Here is a 20076-nt window from a genome sequence, read left to right on the forward strand (position 1 = left end):
ATAGCAATATAAAAGACGAACTTATTCGTGAGCTCATAATATTCAAAATGAAAATGATCGATGATAATAAAAGTATCAGTAATGTTGTTTTGGGATCATATTTCTCTGATTTTTCGTTCCTATAAAATCGACAATTCAAAATCAGCATATATTGAATGTTCAGATCGCAGTAGCTGCGGTTTACACAAAACCAGATGCTGCTTTACGTGACGAATTAAAAAGGATTGCGCAAGCATTGACGGTTCCTGGAAAGGGGATCCTCGCAGCGGATGAGTCCCCGGATTCTCTCACCGAGACATTCAGAGAAATAAACTTGGATAATACGGAAACAATCAGAAGAGATTTTAGGCTCATGCTGTTTTCGGCGGATAAGGTCTTTTCAACGATATTCCGCAAAAAGAGTCAATTCATCTTGTCTTGATGTTGAGAAAGTGATTGACGAATCCCACCCGATTACCGTTTCACTTGCTTCTGAGACATTCAAAGTATCATCCGGCGAACGTCTCCGCACTCTCAATTGCATATTGCTTTTCAACAGGATCAAATATCCAAGTACATCAGCGGCGTTCTTCTCCACCATGAGACACTCCACCAAGATACACCGGACGGTGTTGATTTTACGGAATTTCTACGTCAACGGAACCTCATCACTGGGATCAAGGTTGATAAAGGTCTCGTAGAAATGTTCGGATCAGACGGTGAAACCACGACGCAAGGATTGGACGATTTGCTGGAGAGGTGCATTGATTATAAGAAAAAGGGCTGTCACTTTGCGAAATGGAGATCAACCTATCGGGTCACAGACACACTGCCCAGTCGGCAGGCCATCGAGACGAACGCTCATCTTTTGGCCAGGTGAATGCCTCTGTCAAATTAAAACAAAAAAAAAAAAAAAATCGTCGATGACAATAGAGGTTTCGATGACGAAAACGCTTTCGTTTTTTGTAAGTTTCTTAATAATCCAAGATTCTAACCACAGATACGCCAGCATTTGTCAAAGTGCAAGACTAGTTCCTATGCTCGAACCGGAAGTACTTATCATCGGGGGTCACAGTCTAGCGAGGAGTCAGCAAGTCCATGAGGATATTTTGTCGCTTTTGTACCGCACATTGATCATGCACCAAGTCTACCTCGAAGGAACTATTCTAAAGACGTCGATGGTCACCCCAGGAGTCGACAATGGAGACATTTGTAGTCCAGAGGTAATAGTCACAAAGCATACGGTACTATCACGAATATTCTCACAGTTCAATGACGTTGAAAACGGAATGATGTATTCCACATTTTTTTTCCGGTTTTATCGTGACGTAAACTTTTCTTTTTTTTTTTGGTAAACCTCGTCACGCTTCTTGCTAACTGGTTTCGATGATTCAATCGTGCAGCTCATAGCAGAAGCCACATTGACAGCCTTAACCAGAACTGTGCCGAGCGCCGTGCCGGCTATCACGTTTCTCAGTGGTGGCCAAAGCGACGATGCATCAACGGTTAACCTGAATGCGATCAACTCTCTTAAGAGTAAGAATAAACCATGGACTTTGACGTTCTGTTACGGGCGCGCTCTTCAGGTACGATGCTTTTTAGTATTTTAAAAAACAAAACTTTTTGATTTCCTATTCACGCTTTTATCGACTTTTAAATTCATGTTTTAAATACGTGCTATTTTCTCACACCCGAAACTAAGGTGTTAGCTATGAAAGTGTGGAATGGACAGCCTTGGCTAGTTGAGAAAGCTCAAGCTAAATTTTTGGAAAGAGCAAAAGCGTGCTCCGAAGCTGCTTTAGGAGAATACAAAGAGAACGTTGACTGCGGCGAAACAGCTGCATGTCAATATCCTATTGATTGACCAACTAAGCGCGATGACGATGTCAACCCAATCATATGATCACGAAAAAATCAAATTTGGAATCAAAAGAACTTGGTTTTCTGTATTTCAACGAATCCATTCCGCAGTTATTTCCCGTGTGCAGTTCGAGGGTTGGTAAAGATAAGGTATTTAAATGAAGCGTCAGTTTTGTACAAAAAGTTCAAAATCTTCACCGCATATCTATAGAGACATGGCACCATCTTCGGTGATAACGCCCATCATACGTCATCCCTGGCCAAGCTCTGATCCCGCAAGCCGGAGATCTGGATCAGTAGATAGAAGTCGGTGCTTTTGAGTGAAACAGTCACTACATTGCTCTCCATACGCATTTCGCAGGGGTGCGACATTCCACTTTTATCGACTCCCTGGGTGACATAGAATCCGAAGTCAAGATTCAAGTAAGTGCTAAGGTGATAGTATACATGATACAATTAATTGATAAAAATCATCAAACCTAAGCGATCAGCTGGCAAATTTTTTTTTAGAAATTATCAGCGTATGCGTCAAGTATGCATGAAAAACAAGCTCTGGACGATATTTGGTTTATACGAAATTAGAATAACGAAATTCCGTAGACATAAAATTAGAACTGTATCTCACATATTCGATGACCTTGAATGACTTCCAAGTGCCATAGAATCAAACTTCATTGCCTTACTTTGAGAAATGCGTTTCTTTTAATCACATAGTGTTTGATTGCCGTTTAAACCGGGTACACGATTTGCATGAACATGAATCAATACTTTTTGAAAATTAATGATCTCATTAATCGAGATAATCTTTCAGGAATATTGTGTCAGACGACAATCACACGTGTGTAGCATACCATTTGTGCGTTTGCAATGCACGTTTGATTTAAATTAACATTCCAATTTCAATTTTGCATCTGTGCTTCAGTCTGGTAAATTTTTGTGGTCAAATCGATGAAGGAAACCGATCTCCAGAACAAGTTTTTTATTCTTCTAAAGATCGACTGGCACGTATGAACATGGATCATGCGATGGATGAAACTATAGCAAAAGATAATACAAGTCCAGGATTACCGCAGTAATAAATCGAGCTTAACGCTGTATTTGAACTTGTATTTATCAGCTATCTGAGATGAACTCGAAGCCGGTGTCATAATTATACTGCAATGAGCGTTAACACGTAGTATCTTGTAAGCTTTGATCAAAGTGGGAAATTTTCATACTGCGATTTAACGGTTTATACGAACCATCATCCGTCCATTCAACAGAATAATTTATGTTTAATGGGAAAAAGTACCGTATGCCCTGCATAGTAAGATTTATTTACAGCTCTATAATTATTCAAATAGTCCAACTAACCGAAAAAGTAGTAGTAGTACAATCAACTCGTTCGAGATTCAACGAACAAAGTGTCAAATCAAATAGTTTGACAACCATGCTATTAGAAAAGATACTATTTTTTCCTTACGCTCTACTTATCTTATCACTGAATGTCTTTTAATTGCGATCTGTTTGCATCATGGATACCTATGATATTGATCTGTCTTATCGCATGGGGCAATTGATACAAATGTTTGAGAATTGAAAAGAAAATATCGCTGAAATGAACTTCGTTTCGGAAAAAAATCTTAATATGTGATTTACAAATTTTTTATGAACCAATAAACTCTTGTCTCTTAAAGGATGGTTGTTGAAAAATACGCCAACGCTGAGCCCGAGCTCAAGCAGGAGTTGAAGGCGATTGCGGAAAAAATCGTTTCCACCGGCAAGGGTATACTGGCCGTGGATGAATCGCCTAACGATATGGGCGAACGTCTACGAGATGTGAATGTTGAAAACACCGAAGAAAATCGCAGAGCTTGGCGCCAGCTCCTTTTCACCGCCAATAAGGTACGCACGTCGAACGCTTTACACAAAAAATAAAAAATCCATTTCACATAAAAGGTTCTCCATAATAATTAATAACGCGTTATGCATGGACTTTTCAAAATTCTACTTTTTGGCTTGGCCTAAGACCGCTTGTTTAGTCAGTCTCACGAGTCAAACTGCTCATACAAAAAATGCGTCGCGGTACATCTGCCAGTGACCTTACATCAGAAATAATTTCTCGTATAGCCGTTTGTGCAATATTTCCTGGGACTGAATGACTATCACCTTTACAATACTGTACTATGTAGAAAATTGGGCAAATAGGTCGATCTTTAATGCGGTTCTGCCAAACTTGACGCAGGACGTAATTAGCCAGCACATCTCGGGGGTGATTCTCTACCACGAGACACTCTATCAAAATGCCGACGACGGTACCCCGTTCGTAGAGCTTCTTCGTCAGCGCGACATCATCCCCGGCATCAAGGTCGACACGGGCCTCGTTCCTCTGTTCGGCACCACAGGCGAACACACGGCCCAAGGCCTTGACGACCTCCAGGCACGCTGCATCCAGTACAAGAAGGACGGATGCGACTTTGCCAAGTGGCGTTGCGCGTTCAAGATCACAAAGGACACCCCCAGCAAACTATCAATTCTGGAGAACGCGAACGTACTCGCACGCTACGCGAGCATCTGCCAGAGCGCACGTATCGTTCCCATTGTCGAGCCGGATATCCTTTCCGACGGCGACCACGATCTCACCCAATGTCAACAGGTCACGGAAGAAGTACTAGCCGCTGTGTACAAGGTCAGTCTAGTAGACTATCGGAAAAGAAGCCACGAGTTGGAATTCAACGCTTATATTATATATGCTGATGCTACCCTCTAATTTTTATACAATGATCATGTTATTTGTCACAGAACGTTCCGTGCCGAAACTTTACGATACCTAAGAATTGCTTTCGAAACTGGGTTGTTCACGCATCAGCAATTTTTCGCTGCCCATCATAGGTGTATATACAATAACCAATTCTTGTTGACTAGCAAATACTTTGTTTTAATTTTCAGGCCCTCTCAGACCACCACGTTTACCTCGAGGGAACACTTCTAAAACCTAACATGGTAACCCCAGGGCAAAGCTGCCCGAAGAAAGCTTCGCCCCAGGAGATCGCTGCGGCGACTGTAACAGCTTTTCAGCGTACAGTACCGGTAGCAGTTCCCGGCATCGCATTCCTCAGCGGCGGACAATCCGAGGAGGATGCTTCGGTGAACCTTGACGCCATAAACAAGTACCCTGGTAAAAAACCCTGGACTCTGACCTTCAGCTATGGACGTGCTCTTCAAGCTTCCGCCCGTAGTGCTTGGAGTGGCGATCCCAATCAGATCGCGGCTGGACAGGAGGAACTCGTGAAGAGAGTCAAGGTACGATACTCGTCCTCTTTTCTTTTTTCTCAACTTCTCTGTTTCTTTTCTGTTTCCTGTTGTTTCCTCTTTTGTTGAATAATTTTACAAGCGGACCTTACGGGGTTGTTGATGATTTATTAGTATTATTCTGTGCGATTGATGCGTTTACAGGCAAACGGTGCGGCTTGTCAAGGCAAGTACCTTGCTGGTAGTGTTTCTAGCGAGGCTGCCAGAGCATCGAACTTTATCGAAGGTCGTGTGTATTAAGTATTGTGCACTTCTCCCATTTCTGAAAAGCACAGTAAGTAGCTACTTCGTTCCAAACAACAAGTTTCGAAGTGTTGTGCCTGATTGTCAGAAATGTGGCAACACTGAAAACCGCGGTGATTGAAGAGAAAGAAAAACCAAACTAATCAGAAGTAAAAGAAGAAAACCACGAACGTCACGCAATGCTTTGTGAATAATCTTTACTGTAAATAACTCTGAATAAATAAGTTATGATCGAAGAATTAAATTCTAGTTCATTTAATTAAGTACAGTATATCGTAGTACAAACTAGCCATATCGTGCATGGTCAGAATCCTTGCAAGCTGCGAAAGCTCAAATTACGTTTCCGAGAAGATCGAAGGCCAATTCAATGATTGCTCTAGGAGAATACGAGAAGAATTTCTACCGTAGGAATACAATCCCGTATCAATCTTTGGTCTAATATATGCAACATCAATGACGCGATAATTATTATGTGCAACGCGCCAGTGACAAGAATTTCTGGATCAAGCCGCCCGGTAAGTAAAAATGATTAACTGCGTGGAAAATCCGAAACTATGACCGATAAGGCGAAAGGAACACGTATAGACACGCGTACTATTTATAAGTAGACATAAAATGCAACTTCATCGTGAAACCATGATGTTTGAGATTTGGTAAAATAAATAAAAACTCTTTGACTAAGACGCTGGCAAATTTACATTAGCTACATTCAGATATGAAACAATTGTGTAGATGATATTTACTCGTATGAGAAATGTGTTTTATTACTGTTGTCAGTGCTGAACTGGTGTCCTCCTGCGGAGACGATATCATTATAACGATGTGGAGGAACTATTTTTGTTCGTAGGATTATCACTTTCACAGGTCAATGTTCGAGCGTTTTTCAAACAACACCACGATAATGATTCAGAATGTATGGTTTTTTTAAAAAAAAGAAGCAATACGACACAAGCTATCGTCTATTTTCTCAACTGTGATAATTTAGAGTTCCGTTATCTTTAACGCTTTTTCGATTACACCATACATGTTTACAGCAGCCCAGTAAACATTGTACTGAAAGTAGTGGAGTTAAGAAAAGAAGATCGCTTGAGTATAGAGAATTTAATTTCTAAATAGTCGGTTTTACATTTAAAAATTATGTGAATCTGCCACATTACCTATGACGAATTATATGCATAGAGAGCGGGAATTCTTTGCAGTTGGAAACAAAAAGTAACATCATCGCTATATTGATGACACAAGTTAAGTGAGCATTGATGGATCATGTTAACTTCTAAAAAAAGAGGGCCGCTTTATTCTTTTAGTTAAGGGCAAGAAACCGTCGCTAACATTTCTATATAGATATATTATAATACGATTGATGTTGATCGAAGAATTTAACGTTTGGAAAGTTCCCAACAAAACAGATGCATGTCAGAACGTGATATTCTAAAGTTAGCCGACGTGTGATGCCTAAAGAAGTTTCAGGTTCTAGTTCACGTAATAAAATAAATACAAGCAACGGCCATTCAATCCGCACGTGATAAAATCAGCGGGAAATTTTGCAAAACAGGCTAAAAGAGCGAGTACGTCTCTTCGCTGAGAAACGCCGGTGTAAAAACACATGTACATCGTAACGGAGAGCTGATAAATGAAAGTGAAATTAGAATGGGCGTCCGCTGATGCTGATGAAACCGAGTACAACAACTTTTTTCCTGTAACATAGGTTTAGTGTGTTCGTAGGCACGTATGTTGTATGTACGTAAGAATAGCTCAAATATATTATCAACTCGTCGTGATTCTGGCCGTCTCGAGTTTAAATATTTTCGAACGCTCCGCCGCTGCAACTGGAAAAATCGGATTGATAAAAATAGGTAATAATTTTTCCAGTCGTGATCCACACTCCGAATTCGGATAAACGACCGGCTGCGGGTTGTTCTTCTGCCACATTTAATGCGGTACAGCTCAATGATTTTTCCGAATGTCACAGAAGGTGCCCTTGGACGACCTCCAATCCGACGACTCTCATTGAACGGATCTCGGAACCACGCCTTCTAACCGTTACAGACTTTCCGTTAGAAGTTGCACATTCACTGGTCGATGTTTCGTCATCTGCTCGCAGCCCCCTTCCAATGAATGAAGCGTTAACCAGAAACGGGCAGAGACGTCTATAGCGATTCTCTTACCCCTGGGAATTTCAAGTAAAATACAATTTCAGATACTATTGAAATCCTCGAAAAAGATTTTCTCAAGTAAGTTTAGTGCTCAATCCCGTTGGTCTCTTTCTCTTTCTTTAATTAGACCCTGTTAACGCTTCGCATCACCTTCGCCTTCCTCTCGTTGGGTTTTCCTACTTTTCACTAATTTTTAAAAGCATACCTAACAAATATGAGACATTCCGAGGACAGCAATCAATGGTATCACCGAACAATCAAACACCGAATATCATCGTGATATGAAATGGCTTTTCAACGGCTTTCCGCCAAAGTGCATTACAAAGTGCATTCCACATGAGACACAAATATTCGTTATTCAAGACTTTTTGTCAATTTTACAAAAATTGACATATGATAGCTTTGTCCCTAAAGTGATAATCAATGCAAATAAATCCAAATTATACCTATCGCACTTTTTTACAAGAATTGAAAATTCAATTCAACGAATTATTGGGAAATATTCGTACCAGAGTCCGAAGCAATATCGCCGCATATCACTTTAAAGAAACAAGTTGTTTGACCATTGAAAAAACAGCATATCTCTAAAGATAATTGTATTAAAAATAAATTACGCGCTATATCGTCACCTCTGGAAAGGGGCGACTCAGACTATAAGCACCTCACTGTCGATCGCAACGCGTATCACGAGTTAAAGAGAGAAATAGAGAGCCACTGCCGCTACGTTCTCTGCGCCGACGCCGATGTGTACTCCGGAGTTTTCTGTCGGCCAGTCGCACTGTTACCCTCTACGCACACAGCGGTTCGTCACTCTACTTTCCGCAGCTTCCTTCACAGCACTTGATCCGAATCCAAGCCACAAACAAGTAAGTAGGTGTTACACAGTGATATTCCTGCACGCAAAAATGATCGATAGACATTACCGGTCGAGTCGCTAGGGCTGCAAGGATAATTTTGGGAAAAAATTGCGTAAGCATAAATCGGGTGTATGCAGTGAAAGATGGGATCGTTCGACATAGTGATAAATTGTAGAGGAAAAAGCGATCGAATTGTGCTAGAGTCAGAGGTGAAACTCGCAGGGGACCTTCCTAGCCGCGCAACGACCTTGACTGACTTCTAAGTGTCATACGAATCGGCGGGATGGGAACGGTGAAATTGCATTGCGTTACATTGACCCGCGCGATTACTAATCGCATTAGATTTCAGTGAATTTTCATCGTTAAGAGATTTGCTTTCACGTGCATGTTCATTTTTTCAAAAATTCGTCATACCAAGGCTTGAAGGATGTTTTTTCATTTCAATCTTTGACTTGAATTAATTGTAAGTTTAATTTTCGGTCGTAGCTTCCATCCCGAATCCGTTTATGCAACTCGGTAACGAAAATCATTTTTAAAGGAACTTGGTGACAGAGAAGTTACATAATGTATGGTATACCTATGTCTATCGATCTTAACGTGTAAAACTTGCGCTCTTTGTAATGCATCCATTCATTTTACATTCATTCTGCAATAAAACCATCGCTCGTGTTTCAATGTCACCGATGCAACTATTGATATGTTCGCAAATCGTTGTGCGAAAAAAATCGACAAAATTTCTTCGATAGCAAAATTACATAGATGCTAATCATGTTGACATGTTTCTATTTTACTCTTTTTTAAAAAGCCAATGTTACGATGATTATTGTACGTATTAAAATTATGCCACGTTGAAGATAATTTCTCTAATTGTGCTAACAATGAGTCTGACAGTTCGACACCCCGCTTGATACTTGCGTCATATATTGTTGTAATCACAAGCCATAAAATTCATCAGAGTTTTACGTTATTAATTGATGCGGTTGCATCATGATAAAGATCACAGATCGCATCCGTCTGTTTTTTTCCCAATTCTTGTTATTCAATATTACATAAAGCGATGCTGCGTACAGTGAAAATTCTTTGCTACATAACCTCAAAATTTCCGTTCATAACCTAGTACTCAACGCTACTCGAATCCGACGTACGATTGGTAACTTTGTAACATGTATTATCCGTCACGCGTCAAATAAATGTCGAACAAGATAAGTGAGATCAACTCCCATATCAAGTACCTTAGCAAAGTCCAAAGCTAGAGAAATAATGCTTAACAAGAATGACCTTGGGACATCTGTCATTGACACGCTAAGCTCACGTCCAACGAAAGCTATAATAACGGCGCAAGTCCACGTATGGACGTGTGAAAGTCTGTTCGAAACACACCGGCAAGAAGCAGGTACTCGATGTGACCCGAATTTATCCGAGTCGCAAACGACAAGTTCGGTCCCTACTGTACCGACGGTGCTCGTAAATATCGCACCCTGTTCGTCCCCTCTTTGGATTCCAAAAGAAATAGCGAATACTAATGCACCCGTTGATTACGGGCGTTTTTAAACGGATCAAAATGCGGTGGCTAAATCGTTGACCATCCTTCGAGAACAGATCAGGAATATGACCGAGCGATAGAGCGGTTTGACCCTTTGAATGCCATTGGTCAAAGTTCACGCAAGCGCATTCACCGGCTGCGCAGAACTGTGTGAATTCGGCACCGTATTGACCGTCAAAAATTCTGGGTCCGTGCCATGTTGAGAAACGTGACGCAACTCCGATTATCACACCTCAGCGTATCAGGGGCTTTCGAAAGGAAATCCGAATGATATGTAATGCTTGTAAGCATAGCAATCGTACCGTAAGAGGAAAATATACAGGAGGAAAAAGTTTAGTGGTCATAAATAGTTGAAGGTATCCATGCGCGCGGTCTACTGAGACAGATAAAAAGTATTTGTGATTTACGGCATAAGTTTCTGATAAAAAAAATGTCTCGCTTTTTAAGGTGCGTTACATATACTTATAACAGCCCGGCTTTATCACCACTTTGTTATACGACCGCGAAGCTTTTTTTTTTTTTGTCTCGGTTTTTCCGTTCGCCTGGACGTCCAGAATCGTCCTTACGTAGATAAACATTATAGACAGATACGGAGGTCCAAGGTAAAAACTAATTAAATAACTCCCACGCTTCAAACCGTGCGGGGGGATCTTTTTTCAAGGCTATAAAAGCCACTGCGGGGGATCATCCAGTTTGCCCAGGGCTTCCGGCCTTCCGAATCAATTCGCTTCTCAAAGAGTGAAAAGCGGGAACGAAACTTAATTACGGCGTATACCTGATACTTAATTAGTTTTGACAGAAAATTAAGTTTCCTTCCTAAGGTACCTACATTTGTTCTTACGATTAGCTCACGCCATGAACTATATTATCATTATCATTATCTTCTAGGGCATTCGGGATTCGTTGTTAGGGAGGCGTATAAACACACTCGATACACTCGAATGCCGACTGTTCATCGGTAAATACAATTGTCTGAAAGAGGTAATTAGATAAAACGTGTATCTCCTGTAACAGCGTTTTGTTCAAATGTAGCTTCACCGATTCTAAGCAATTTAGCTACTCCTGTTCGGTTCGCAGCTGTGTATCGATTGGAAACAGGGAGTAGCAAACACGGATTCCCTGTTCTCCGTATCGTGTCCCGAATAAATTTATTCCATGCTATATGTATAGGTATGAAGGAAACGCGGTGAATATATTATAGTATACGTCCGACGAATTTTGTCGCTACGTAAAAAATCTCGGGTGCTAAATTTAGAAACGGGAGACTGGAGCGAAGAAGGTACTAAAAATTATTCGGGACAGACGACGCGGCTCGGGGTTCGATCACAGGTTCGCCAAATTTCCTCTCGCGTGAAATTCGTCCAGCTCTCGTTATTACTCCGATAATTAAGCTGTAAAGCTCTCGCTTCCAGCGAGTCGTAACGACGAAAGTTCCGTGCAACGTGTGTGTAAACAATGTAGACCAGTATTCTCCTACATACATACAGCACGCTTCAAGTATAGTTCGAATAGTTAGCCCTGTACTACGCTAACAAATTATTAATTTAAATTAATTCCGCGTTGCCGTCGCGGCACCGTCGCCCGTTTCCTCTCACTATGGTTCAAGCTTTTAACTCCTGTTCTGTAACATTGAAAACAGATTCCGACGGTCTAATAAAGACGTTGGAAGACACACGCGCTCCTTGTTTTTCAAACGAGTTGAACTCGGTTTATTACGAAACTTTCTACATATACGCATTATAAACGTTATCGAAATGCGTCTTTCCATTTACGTTTACACATAAAATACACCAACACGAGTCGTGAGATAGATAAGAGTTGACTTCTTGAAAACACGAATATAAATCGAGACTTACCGCGGTAATAAATAGAGCTTTATTCTGGTATTTCAGAACTTGCGTTGATCAGCGCGATCTGAGATAATTTCCCAAATGCGTTAATCGCAATGCATTAGGGCTTATAATAAGTATATCTGTACAATTATCACGCGAAGACTTTGATCAGATCGAAGGATTGCGTCTCGAGATGCAACGCTTGCATATACCTATGTAATGACTACGAATTGTGCAATCACTGCGACGCAACAGCACTGAATATATCCCTCGAGCCGTGCACTAATACATACCTATGCATACTCGTGTTGCGCTCAAAACTCAACTATTGTAAGAAAAGCTTGAGTCACTGCGACACTAAAAGCAGGGCACAGGGTAAAGCCGAGCAGCTGTTTCTGCAACGTGGGAAGTGTACGTTATACGGTACCTATAAAATTTCGATTGAATTGTTCAAAGTTGGAGGGTAGATTTACCCTGCATTATACGTATATACGTATATACGAGAACCCAGGAAAGCCGATATAATTATCGAGATGTATAGAATTATAGAAACGAGTAGTCAAAAAGAAACATGGGAATTGTTAATTGCATATTCTCTTGAGTCGCTGATCACGTCTCAGCCACATAGGTGCTACCTTCCTGATTGGTCAATCAGAAATTATCCAATTTGCAATTAATATAGTACTTGAAACACTCGTTAAAAAAAAAATATTTTTTAAAAAACTTATTTTGCGTATTTTCCTAAAAATTTGACCTATCCATATTTGAATATAGATCCACTAATTAAATAGTCCGGTATACAAATGAAATATATACAACAAAGAGCTCTGAATACCGATTAAAATTCATTCTGCGCCCTCAACCAGATATCACTTGTTCAAAAAATATACCATTTATTCCCGTGTATTCTTGAAAAGCAAAGTATATCGATGTATAAACCAGTCTAATTTTGTCTCTGATAATCACTAACGTCAATCGATTGCTAGACTTGTGAATGAAGATGAGGATGTCACGCAATTATCGTGATTAGATTTTCACACACATGTAGATATATATTCCCTCTCTAGAATCAATTTAAAATAATCAGTACGATAGGTAATGATTCACGTTAATCGTTTGATATGACAAATCGAGTTGATATTTGAAACAAGTTGATTCTGAAAAATAATTTCGAGTCATAACTACAATAATATCCAGAAATCTATAATCCCCGAATCGCCAAAAATCGTTTCAACTTTCCTCACGCGCGGCATGAGTAATCCCCGAAATAAGAACCGTAGGTCGAAGGTTCGTCCCCGCTTATGGAGAAAGGGGAAACGGCAAAAACGGCGTTAAGGGGGGCGCGGGATCGCCTGGAATTCCGTCTGTTCCAGGAACCTGTGGTCTAGTAGAATTTACACGGTCTAGACCAGCGGGAGGCGTGACTTGAGTTAGAGTCCCCGAGGGTGGCCGGCGGGTTATTTTCCTGGGGGTCGTAGGACGTCTGCGCGTACTGCATTGCGGCGACCCTCCCTCCCCTCTGGAAAATCTACGCCGGTTGCCACGGCACTGCACCAGTCCAGAGGGTGCGCTCCTCGAGGAAGCGAGCAGTTTCTGGAGCAGCAGGGAAAAAAGGCTTAAAAATGTAGCCGAAACGCGCCTCGGGTTCTGCTCGAAGCAGCGAGCAGCGCCTCTCGCCATTGTCCGTTGTTGTCACCTCGAATTTCGTCACGATGTATTATCGATGTATTTAAATGTATCGTTGTATTCGTTTTATCGTGTGTAATGAATATTCCCAAGTGTCTGATCGTATAATTGTTGCATCAATTGCTATCACGCCTTTGGTATAATAACTTGAAATGGGATGAATTATATTATACGTATATTCGTAATATACTTGAGACCGTGATGTATTTGTTATACGTGTACATCTGCACCATCATTTTTCCCGAGGAGTTTACGCGGTTGTAAATTTTTCATCGAATTCCAAAGTTTTTGACACGAGAAAAAGGTAATTACCTTCTATTGCACGTCTTTTTTCTCTCACCTTCTTCGTTGTCGGTAACACGCTCGCGTTTCTGTGTTATAAAAACCGTTGAAATAATCGAACCAGCTTCGAAGATACGACCGAAGCCCTTTGAAATCCAGTTTCATCAGCTGATCGACATAATTCCAATCAAATTCACGTAAGTCTGTCTCCGTAACTCGTCGTTAGGATAATCATAAAATCAGTTGCTGCATAGAGTACGATGAAAGTGAAAATTCTAATTCTTAAAACATCCTCGCATGTACCCTGATCCCATAATTTATCTGCATAATGCTAAACAAAGAACCAACAGATTTTCAAAATTTGATTTCTTATTTAAAGACATATCCTCAATTCCATTTTATCGTAGCTTCATTTTTTCACTCAAACCCCCGTGCGCTACCATAGAATTGACTTTCCGGCCATCGGATGCAGTGCTAATTCACCCAACAAATGGAAAACCCGAGTGAATACACGTGCATTGTATTCTCATTTGGCGACAATTACGCGTCAACCGCGAAAGCAATCGTCGCTGCATCGGCTTCGATATACGATTTAATTGAACCGTTTTTACGACGGTGATTGAACGTTCGTCCGATTTGTTTTATACTAAAAATTGTGCAGTATATCAACATATCCAGAACATTGCCAATCGGCAAATGCGAAAAATCCTTTGATTTCAAATCCATCACACGTCTAAGTACTATCAAACTGTAAAATCCCTTCGAGCTTATCAATCCTCTTTTTTTATTTCAACAACGACGATGCGTACACGTATGAATTGCGTGTCTTTGATATCGATCTGCAGTTGGTGTATTTGTGTACACAAAACAACAGAGACGAGTTTTGACAGGAAATAAATAAAATTTCTTTATACATAAATGTAATTTGTGAAAAGTGACAGATAATTTCTACACCTTATTGTAATTCGTGCATATGTAACCTGCTGCCTTTCTTCAAATTACAGAATGGTTGCTGAAAAATACGCCAGCGCTGAGCCCGAGCTCAAGCAGGAGCTCAAGGGGATCGCCGAGAAAATTGTTTCAATCGGCAAGGGTATCTTGGCCGCGGATGAGTCGACCGCCACCATCGGCAAGCGTCTTCAGGACATCAACGTTGAAAACAACGAAGCAAATCGCAAGGCTTACCGTCAGCTGCTTTTCACGACCGATAAGGTACGTGCCAAAAATCAGAATTTAAACACAGGTGTAAAAAATCAATTTAATTGCGTATTATCGATGTAAGGAAAAGTGGTATTGCAAAATGAATACTGCAGCGATTAATACTCAATTCTCAAATAATTTACTCGATTTGCAATAAACAATCCGCCCTTATTGTCTGATTTAAAGCCAAGTTGACGAGAACTTGCGAATTTGAGGACGATGATTGTGATTTCTTACGGACTTGACGTATTTAGGACGGTACAATATCAGCACGTCGCGCTGACTAGCGTAATACATAATAAACCGGAAATCGAACGAGTCTTTAATTTCGAAGTACCTATGTTCGGATTTAATGATTCGCGTAAAGTCATTTTATACAGTTGTATATCCATTGCACGAGACGTCGGTCGAATTGACCTTTACGAAAGAATCTTACATGGTTGTATTATTATTATTATTACTACTCCAGACAATCGGTCACAGTGACGGAATGCTGACTCCACTTGGAACGGACGCAAGGCAGCAATTTAGTCTGCGATAAAGTAGATTGGATTATTCATTTTTATTCATCTTTTTTGAAATATGAGCTCGTAGTCGTGCGCCTTTGAACCCCAATATAAGCCGCAATTTTCTTTTCACGATTATTACCGACTCGACTGAATTTTCGCAAGAGTGCACACCGCCAACTCTCTCGTGTTCACCATGAATCTCCTTTGGATCGATACAATCATGTTAGGAAAGTACACAAATCGAATTAAAAATATGCGCCTCTATAATACTCCTCGTAACGTGTATATACCTATATTATACCTACATAGAGCTACCAAAAACGAGTCTGCTCACTCGGCCCTGTGACTCGAGCTTGCGACGTGACGTCATAAATAAATTCTTCGATCGATTGGGCAGTATCCTGTGGCAATTTAGCGACTGCATGCGGAATGATATAGCGGCAAGTAGGTCAGAGGCTGATTCTATCGAATTTAACGCAGGAGGTGATCAGCCAGCACGTTTCGGGCGTGATTCTCTTCCACGAGACTCTCTACCAGAAGGCCGACGACGGTACCCCGTTCGTAGAGCTTCTTCGTCAGCGCAACATCATCCCCGGCATCAAGGTTGACAAGGGCGTCGTTCCCCTGTTCGGTACCAAGGACGAATGCACCACCCAGGGTCTCGACGACCTCCAGGCACGCTGCATCCAGTACAAAAAGGACGGATGCGACTTCGCCAAGTGGCGCTGCGTCCTCAAGATCACCAAGGACACACCCAGCAAACTCGCCATCCTGGAGAACGCCAACGTCCTCGCACGCTACGCCAGCATCTGCCAGAGCGCCCGCATCGTTCCCATCGTCGAGCCGGAAATCCTTCCCGACGGTGACCACGATCTTGCCCGTTGCCAACAGGTCACTGAGGAGGTACTCGCCGCCGTATACAAGGTCAGTTATATGGGCTGTTGTAAAAGAGAGACACGAGCCGGGCTATTCGAAGGGTATTTCAAACTCGATGCCTTTTACACCGCGATGAAATCTTGTTACCGCAACAAAAATCTGCCGGGGTCTTTTATAGATCGTTGTTGAGTCTCGGTCTTACCCTATCCGATGTTGGATTTCCGAATTTCCATCACAGGCGATCCTATCTGTTTGCACTATTGCATATACGAGACAAACTACCGATTTGAGCAATCTTCCAGCTCGTCAAAACTGTTACTTGACCCTATCCTTAGCAATCTTCTACGTGAATAGTTCGCCTCGCAATCAGTCAGAGTTTGAATCAGATTTTATCGAATCGAGTACACATCCTCCGAACCTACGGTAGCAAAAACTGAGTTCAAAAACACTGAGCTGCAAGATCTCCTGTACCTGGATACGTAGAAGAGCAACTAACAATAAGCGGAATTCCCGGCAAATCCTTATCCTTTTTTTCGTTCAACAGGCCCTCTCCGACCACCACGTTTACCTCGAGGGAACACTTTTGAAACCGAACATGGTCACCCCCGGTCAAAGCTGCCCGAAGAAAGCTTCGCCCCAGGAAATCGCGGCCGCGACTGTAACGGCCCTCCAGCGCACCGTGCCACCAGCAGTCACTGGTGTCACCTTCTTGAGCGGTGGGCAGTCGGAGGAGGAGGCTTCGGTTAATCTTGACGCGATCAACAAGTTCCCCGGAAAGAAACCCTGGGCTCTGACCTTCAGCTACGGACGTGCCCTTCAGGCTTCCGTCCTCCGCGCGTGGGCCGGCAAACCGGAACAGATCGCGGCCGGACAACAGGAACTGATCAAGAGAGCCAAGGTACGGAATTGCTTTGCGTCTAGCTTCAATTCAGGTTGCTAATCTGCCACGTTGTACATTCAAACGCAATTACTTTCCCGCTCAGAAAATTCACTTTGCTGATATCACAGTAGCACAGTAGTATAGAATTTACTTAAAGCTGTGAAAACATTTTTTGTAAATACGCTTGAATGCTATAGAAGCTTTGCAGAAAACGCTTTCTCTCTCTACTCGTTACAATGATGTATATTAGTGAGAAATGCAATACGCAACTTGTCGAACAATTTCACGTGTTGGTTCGCTGTACTTCTGAACTAAATTTTCACTGCACGGTTTTGAAAATCGTTCTCTCAATTAAAACAAACTCGTTCGAAATTCAAATATTTGGCAAAAAAAAAAAAAGATCTCAGCTCAGTTTTGCGATTTTCGATAATTTCCGAACGTCAAAATTTTTTCCCATAAATTAAACGACAAAAAGTAACGAAACTAATATACGTTCGTACGATGAATTTATCAAACATTTGTACGTTCATTTGTATCTTACATGGTATGTTGGATAACCAGCAGCCTTTTTAATCACCCACACGGTGAAAGCAGAAATAGCTTTGTAAATAATCAACAAGCTTGTGTGAAATAATTCGATGTATACAAGTGATTTTTTCTCTTCACATCTTTTTTAATTTTTATTTACTGATTTTTTCTGCTTATCTCAATATTAAAAAAGAAACCCTCCTGACTAATGATCGTAGTAATACGATTGACGACTATATTTTACTAGCATTTACTTAATAGCATGTCGCATGGTTTTATTACTTTTCTGTGTGACTGACACGCTGTATATAGGCGAACGGCGCAGCTTGTCAAGGCAAATACGTTGCGGGCAGTATTTCGAGTAAAGCTGCAGGTTCCTCGCTCTTCGTCAAATCACACGCCTACTAATTTTTGCGACAAGTCCTTCCGTTCCGCACCGTAACTGTATATCACAAGCACGCAAGTAAGTAGCTATGCTAAATTGTATTTGAACAATATTTCAGGATCGATTGCGAAACCCTGCCGCGGAGAATACAAATTTCATCTTTCTTGCATCTTCAACAGTTCGCAACATAAGTTAAACCCGAAAGTCTGTCAAGTTTGGTATTAAAAAAAAAAAAAAAAATTCCACTTTCTCAACAATATTTCGAGTTCGATGGAAAATCCAGTTTTCTTTCAAATATTTCACAAATTTTTAAAACATATTTCGAATTGTTGGAAATGCTTATGGATACTCTGTATGTGTGGTTTGTAGTTTCAGTTTCACACGCTTTCAGCATTATACATGTAGATTTGATGTAATTGTAGTGAATAGCTTTACTCCGTAGAAGATTATTTCTATATGCCGCAATTGAAAAATTTGTAATAGATATCAAATATTACAACAATCACGAATCAAAGTTTAATAATAAAATAATTTTCAAACAGGCCAACAGCGACGCAGCTCAAGGAAAATACGCCGGTGGAGTAACTGGAGCAGCGGGTGACGCTGGTCTTTTCGTAGCCAATCATGCGTACTAATTTATAAACGCTATCAAGAACACAGTTGATGAATATTACCTCGCGCAATCATCGCCACGACATCCGCGGAAAAGGAAGTAATTTATTACGTTAAAAATATAGAAGCATCTGCATGAGAACAAACGACGAAATGTAAGAAAAAACGGAAACATCGATGGTTTACAATAACAAGAGAAAAATAAAACAAGTAAATGTACTTGGAGTTGAAGGAGAATATAAAGAATAGGAAAAGTTGCGATGTATGTCATGTATGATTATTATAAAGCTTGAATGTCATCTGGTCGTCATGCGCAGCGCTTGATCGCACGTCAATAACTATTCCAAAGTTCTACGCTACCGTTGACGCAGTTATAAAATGATATATACGTATTATATGCACACGATACGATGTGTTAATGAATGTAATAGTTTCGTGTGATAACAGAGACAAAAAAAAACCAACAACAAAAACACAGTAACAACAGCAAAATCAATGAGAATTATTTAAATAAATGAAGAAACTGAAGGGATTCGTTGAAACAAATTATGAAGCGTATTTCAATAGCTCCGCTTCAACGAGATATATCTCAATATATTAATTCCCATTAATGCATTACATACAATAGCAATTCATTGATGTGTTAAGTTATTTAAATTTGAAGCAAAACGTATATATTGTCAATGTTGTTACTGTATTCTACGTGTAAAAAAAATAATAATAACAATAATAATAACAATAATACTGAAAACTTATAAATGTTGTTTGTTAGCCGACGAATTATATTATATTACATGATACATTATAATCTAACTATTACGTCACACTACATAAATATTCTGATTATAAGTAATATATAATATTTAAAGTATCTCGCATATATCGATGTTATCTGATATTGGCATTGTAATCTAGGTCACCAAATACACTGTGGAGGGTTTAAAAAAACTGAAAAAAAAACACCAAAAAACAACAGAAAAACGCTGTTTAAATTGTCCCGTATACTTTCTTTTCATAACACCTCGCGGCAACCGTTCATGTTCGTTATTTTTATACGTTTTCGTTACACCCATTATACTCGCGTTAATTGATGTCCGCGTAACACGCGACACTCCCAAACATAAATAATTAATTAGTCCGTACGACGTGTAATTCGTTTGGGTTCCTCCCATTTCGTCGACGTCAGGAGCCTCTGGGAACTCCCAGAGGGAACGGTGAACTTAAAATTTATTCAACATTTTTACGCAGTGCTAATAGTCTGACACTCCATTTTCACAGGTAAATTTTCTTTTTCTCATCTCTCCTCTGCTCCTTCGCATTCGACAACAGTCACGACCTTAATTATTCGACTATTTACGTG

The 20076-nt window shown here is 40.6% G+C and overlaps 3 protein-coding genes across 18 annotated transcripts in view; 2 read left to right on the forward strand and 1 right to left on the reverse strand.

The window, feature by feature from the left end:
- LOC124178495 overlaps nt 1-20076 on the reverse strand; it is a 96427-nt gene that overhangs the window by 53717 nt on the left and 22634 nt on the right. The window lies entirely within an intron of this gene.
- Nucleotides 1886-5609, forward strand: LOC124178504 (fructose-bisphosphate aldolase-like). The gene is made up of 6 exons (XM_046561915.1): nt 1886-1974; nt 2051-2262; nt 3516-3723; nt 4064-4507; nt 4768-5121; nt 5275-5609. The coding sequence occupies exons 3-6, from the start codon at nt 3517-3519 to the stop codon at nt 5368-5370; spliced, it is 1101 nt and encodes a 366-aa protein (XP_046417871.1). The 5' UTR covers nt 1886-1974; nt 2051-2262; nt 3516; the 3' UTR covers nt 5371-5609.
- LOC124178503 (fructose-bisphosphate aldolase-like) lies at nt 8238-18926 on the forward strand. Of its 6 annotated transcripts, XR_006869827.1 has the most exons (7): nt 13306-13748; nt 13851-13923; nt 14731-14938; nt 15916-16359; nt 16856-17209; nt 18032-18178; nt 18647-18926. XR_006869827.1 is itself a non-coding variant. In XM_046561914.1 (5 exons), the coding sequence occupies exons 2-5, from the start codon at nt 14732-14734 to the stop codon at nt 18737-18739; spliced, it is 1098 nt and encodes a 365-aa protein (XP_046417870.1). In that variant the 5' UTR covers nt 8238-8392; nt 14731; the 3' UTR covers nt 18740-18926. The 6 variants fall into 6 exon arrangements, 1 of the variants encoding a protein (XP_046417870.1); XR_006869825.1 differs by lacking the exons at nt 13306-13748; nt 13851-13923 and adding an exon at nt 8238-8392 and having other exon boundaries at nt 18032-18182; XR_006869823.1 differs by lacking the exons at nt 13306-13748; nt 13851-13923 and adding an exon at nt 8238-8392.

The sequence above is a fragment of the Neodiprion fabricii genome, chromosome 3 (genome assembly GCF_021155785.1).
Source record: "Neodiprion fabricii isolate iyNeoFabr1 chromosome 3, iyNeoFabr1.1, whole genome shotgun sequence".
In the NCBI taxonomy this organism is placed as follows: domain Eukaryota; kingdom Metazoa; phylum Arthropoda; class Insecta; order Hymenoptera; family Diprionidae; genus Neodiprion; species Neodiprion fabricii.

What these genes read in the sequence shown, in the direction of transcription:
- LOC124178504 (XM_046561915.1), top strand. Translation starts at nt 3,517, where the DNA reads ATGGTTGTTGAAAAATACGCCAACGCTGAGCCCGAGCTCAAGCAGGAG. An exon ending in TCCTTTTCACCGCCAATAAG is followed by an intron (nt 3,724 to 4,063) that starts GTACGCACGTCG and finishes AACTTGACGCAG; the next exon opens with GACGTAATTAGCCAGCACAT. An exon ending in AACTCGTGAAGAGAGTCAAG is followed by an intron (nt 5,122 to 5,274) that starts GTACGATACTCG and finishes ATGCGTTTACAG; the next exon opens with GCAAACGGTGCGGCTTGTCA.
- LOC124178503 (XM_046561914.1), top strand. Translation starts at nt 14,732, where the DNA reads ATGGTTGCTGAAAAATACGCCAGCGCTGAGCCCGAGCTCAAGCAGGAG. An exon ending in TGCTTTTCACGACCGATAAG is followed by an intron (nt 14,939 to 15,915) that starts GTACGTGCCAAA and finishes AATTTAACGCAG; the next exon opens with GAGGTGATCAGCCAGCACGT. An exon ending in AACTGATCAAGAGAGCCAAG is followed by an intron (nt 17,210 to 18,646) that starts GTACGGAATTGC and finishes ATTTTCAAACAG; the next exon opens with GCCAACAGCGACGCAGCTCA.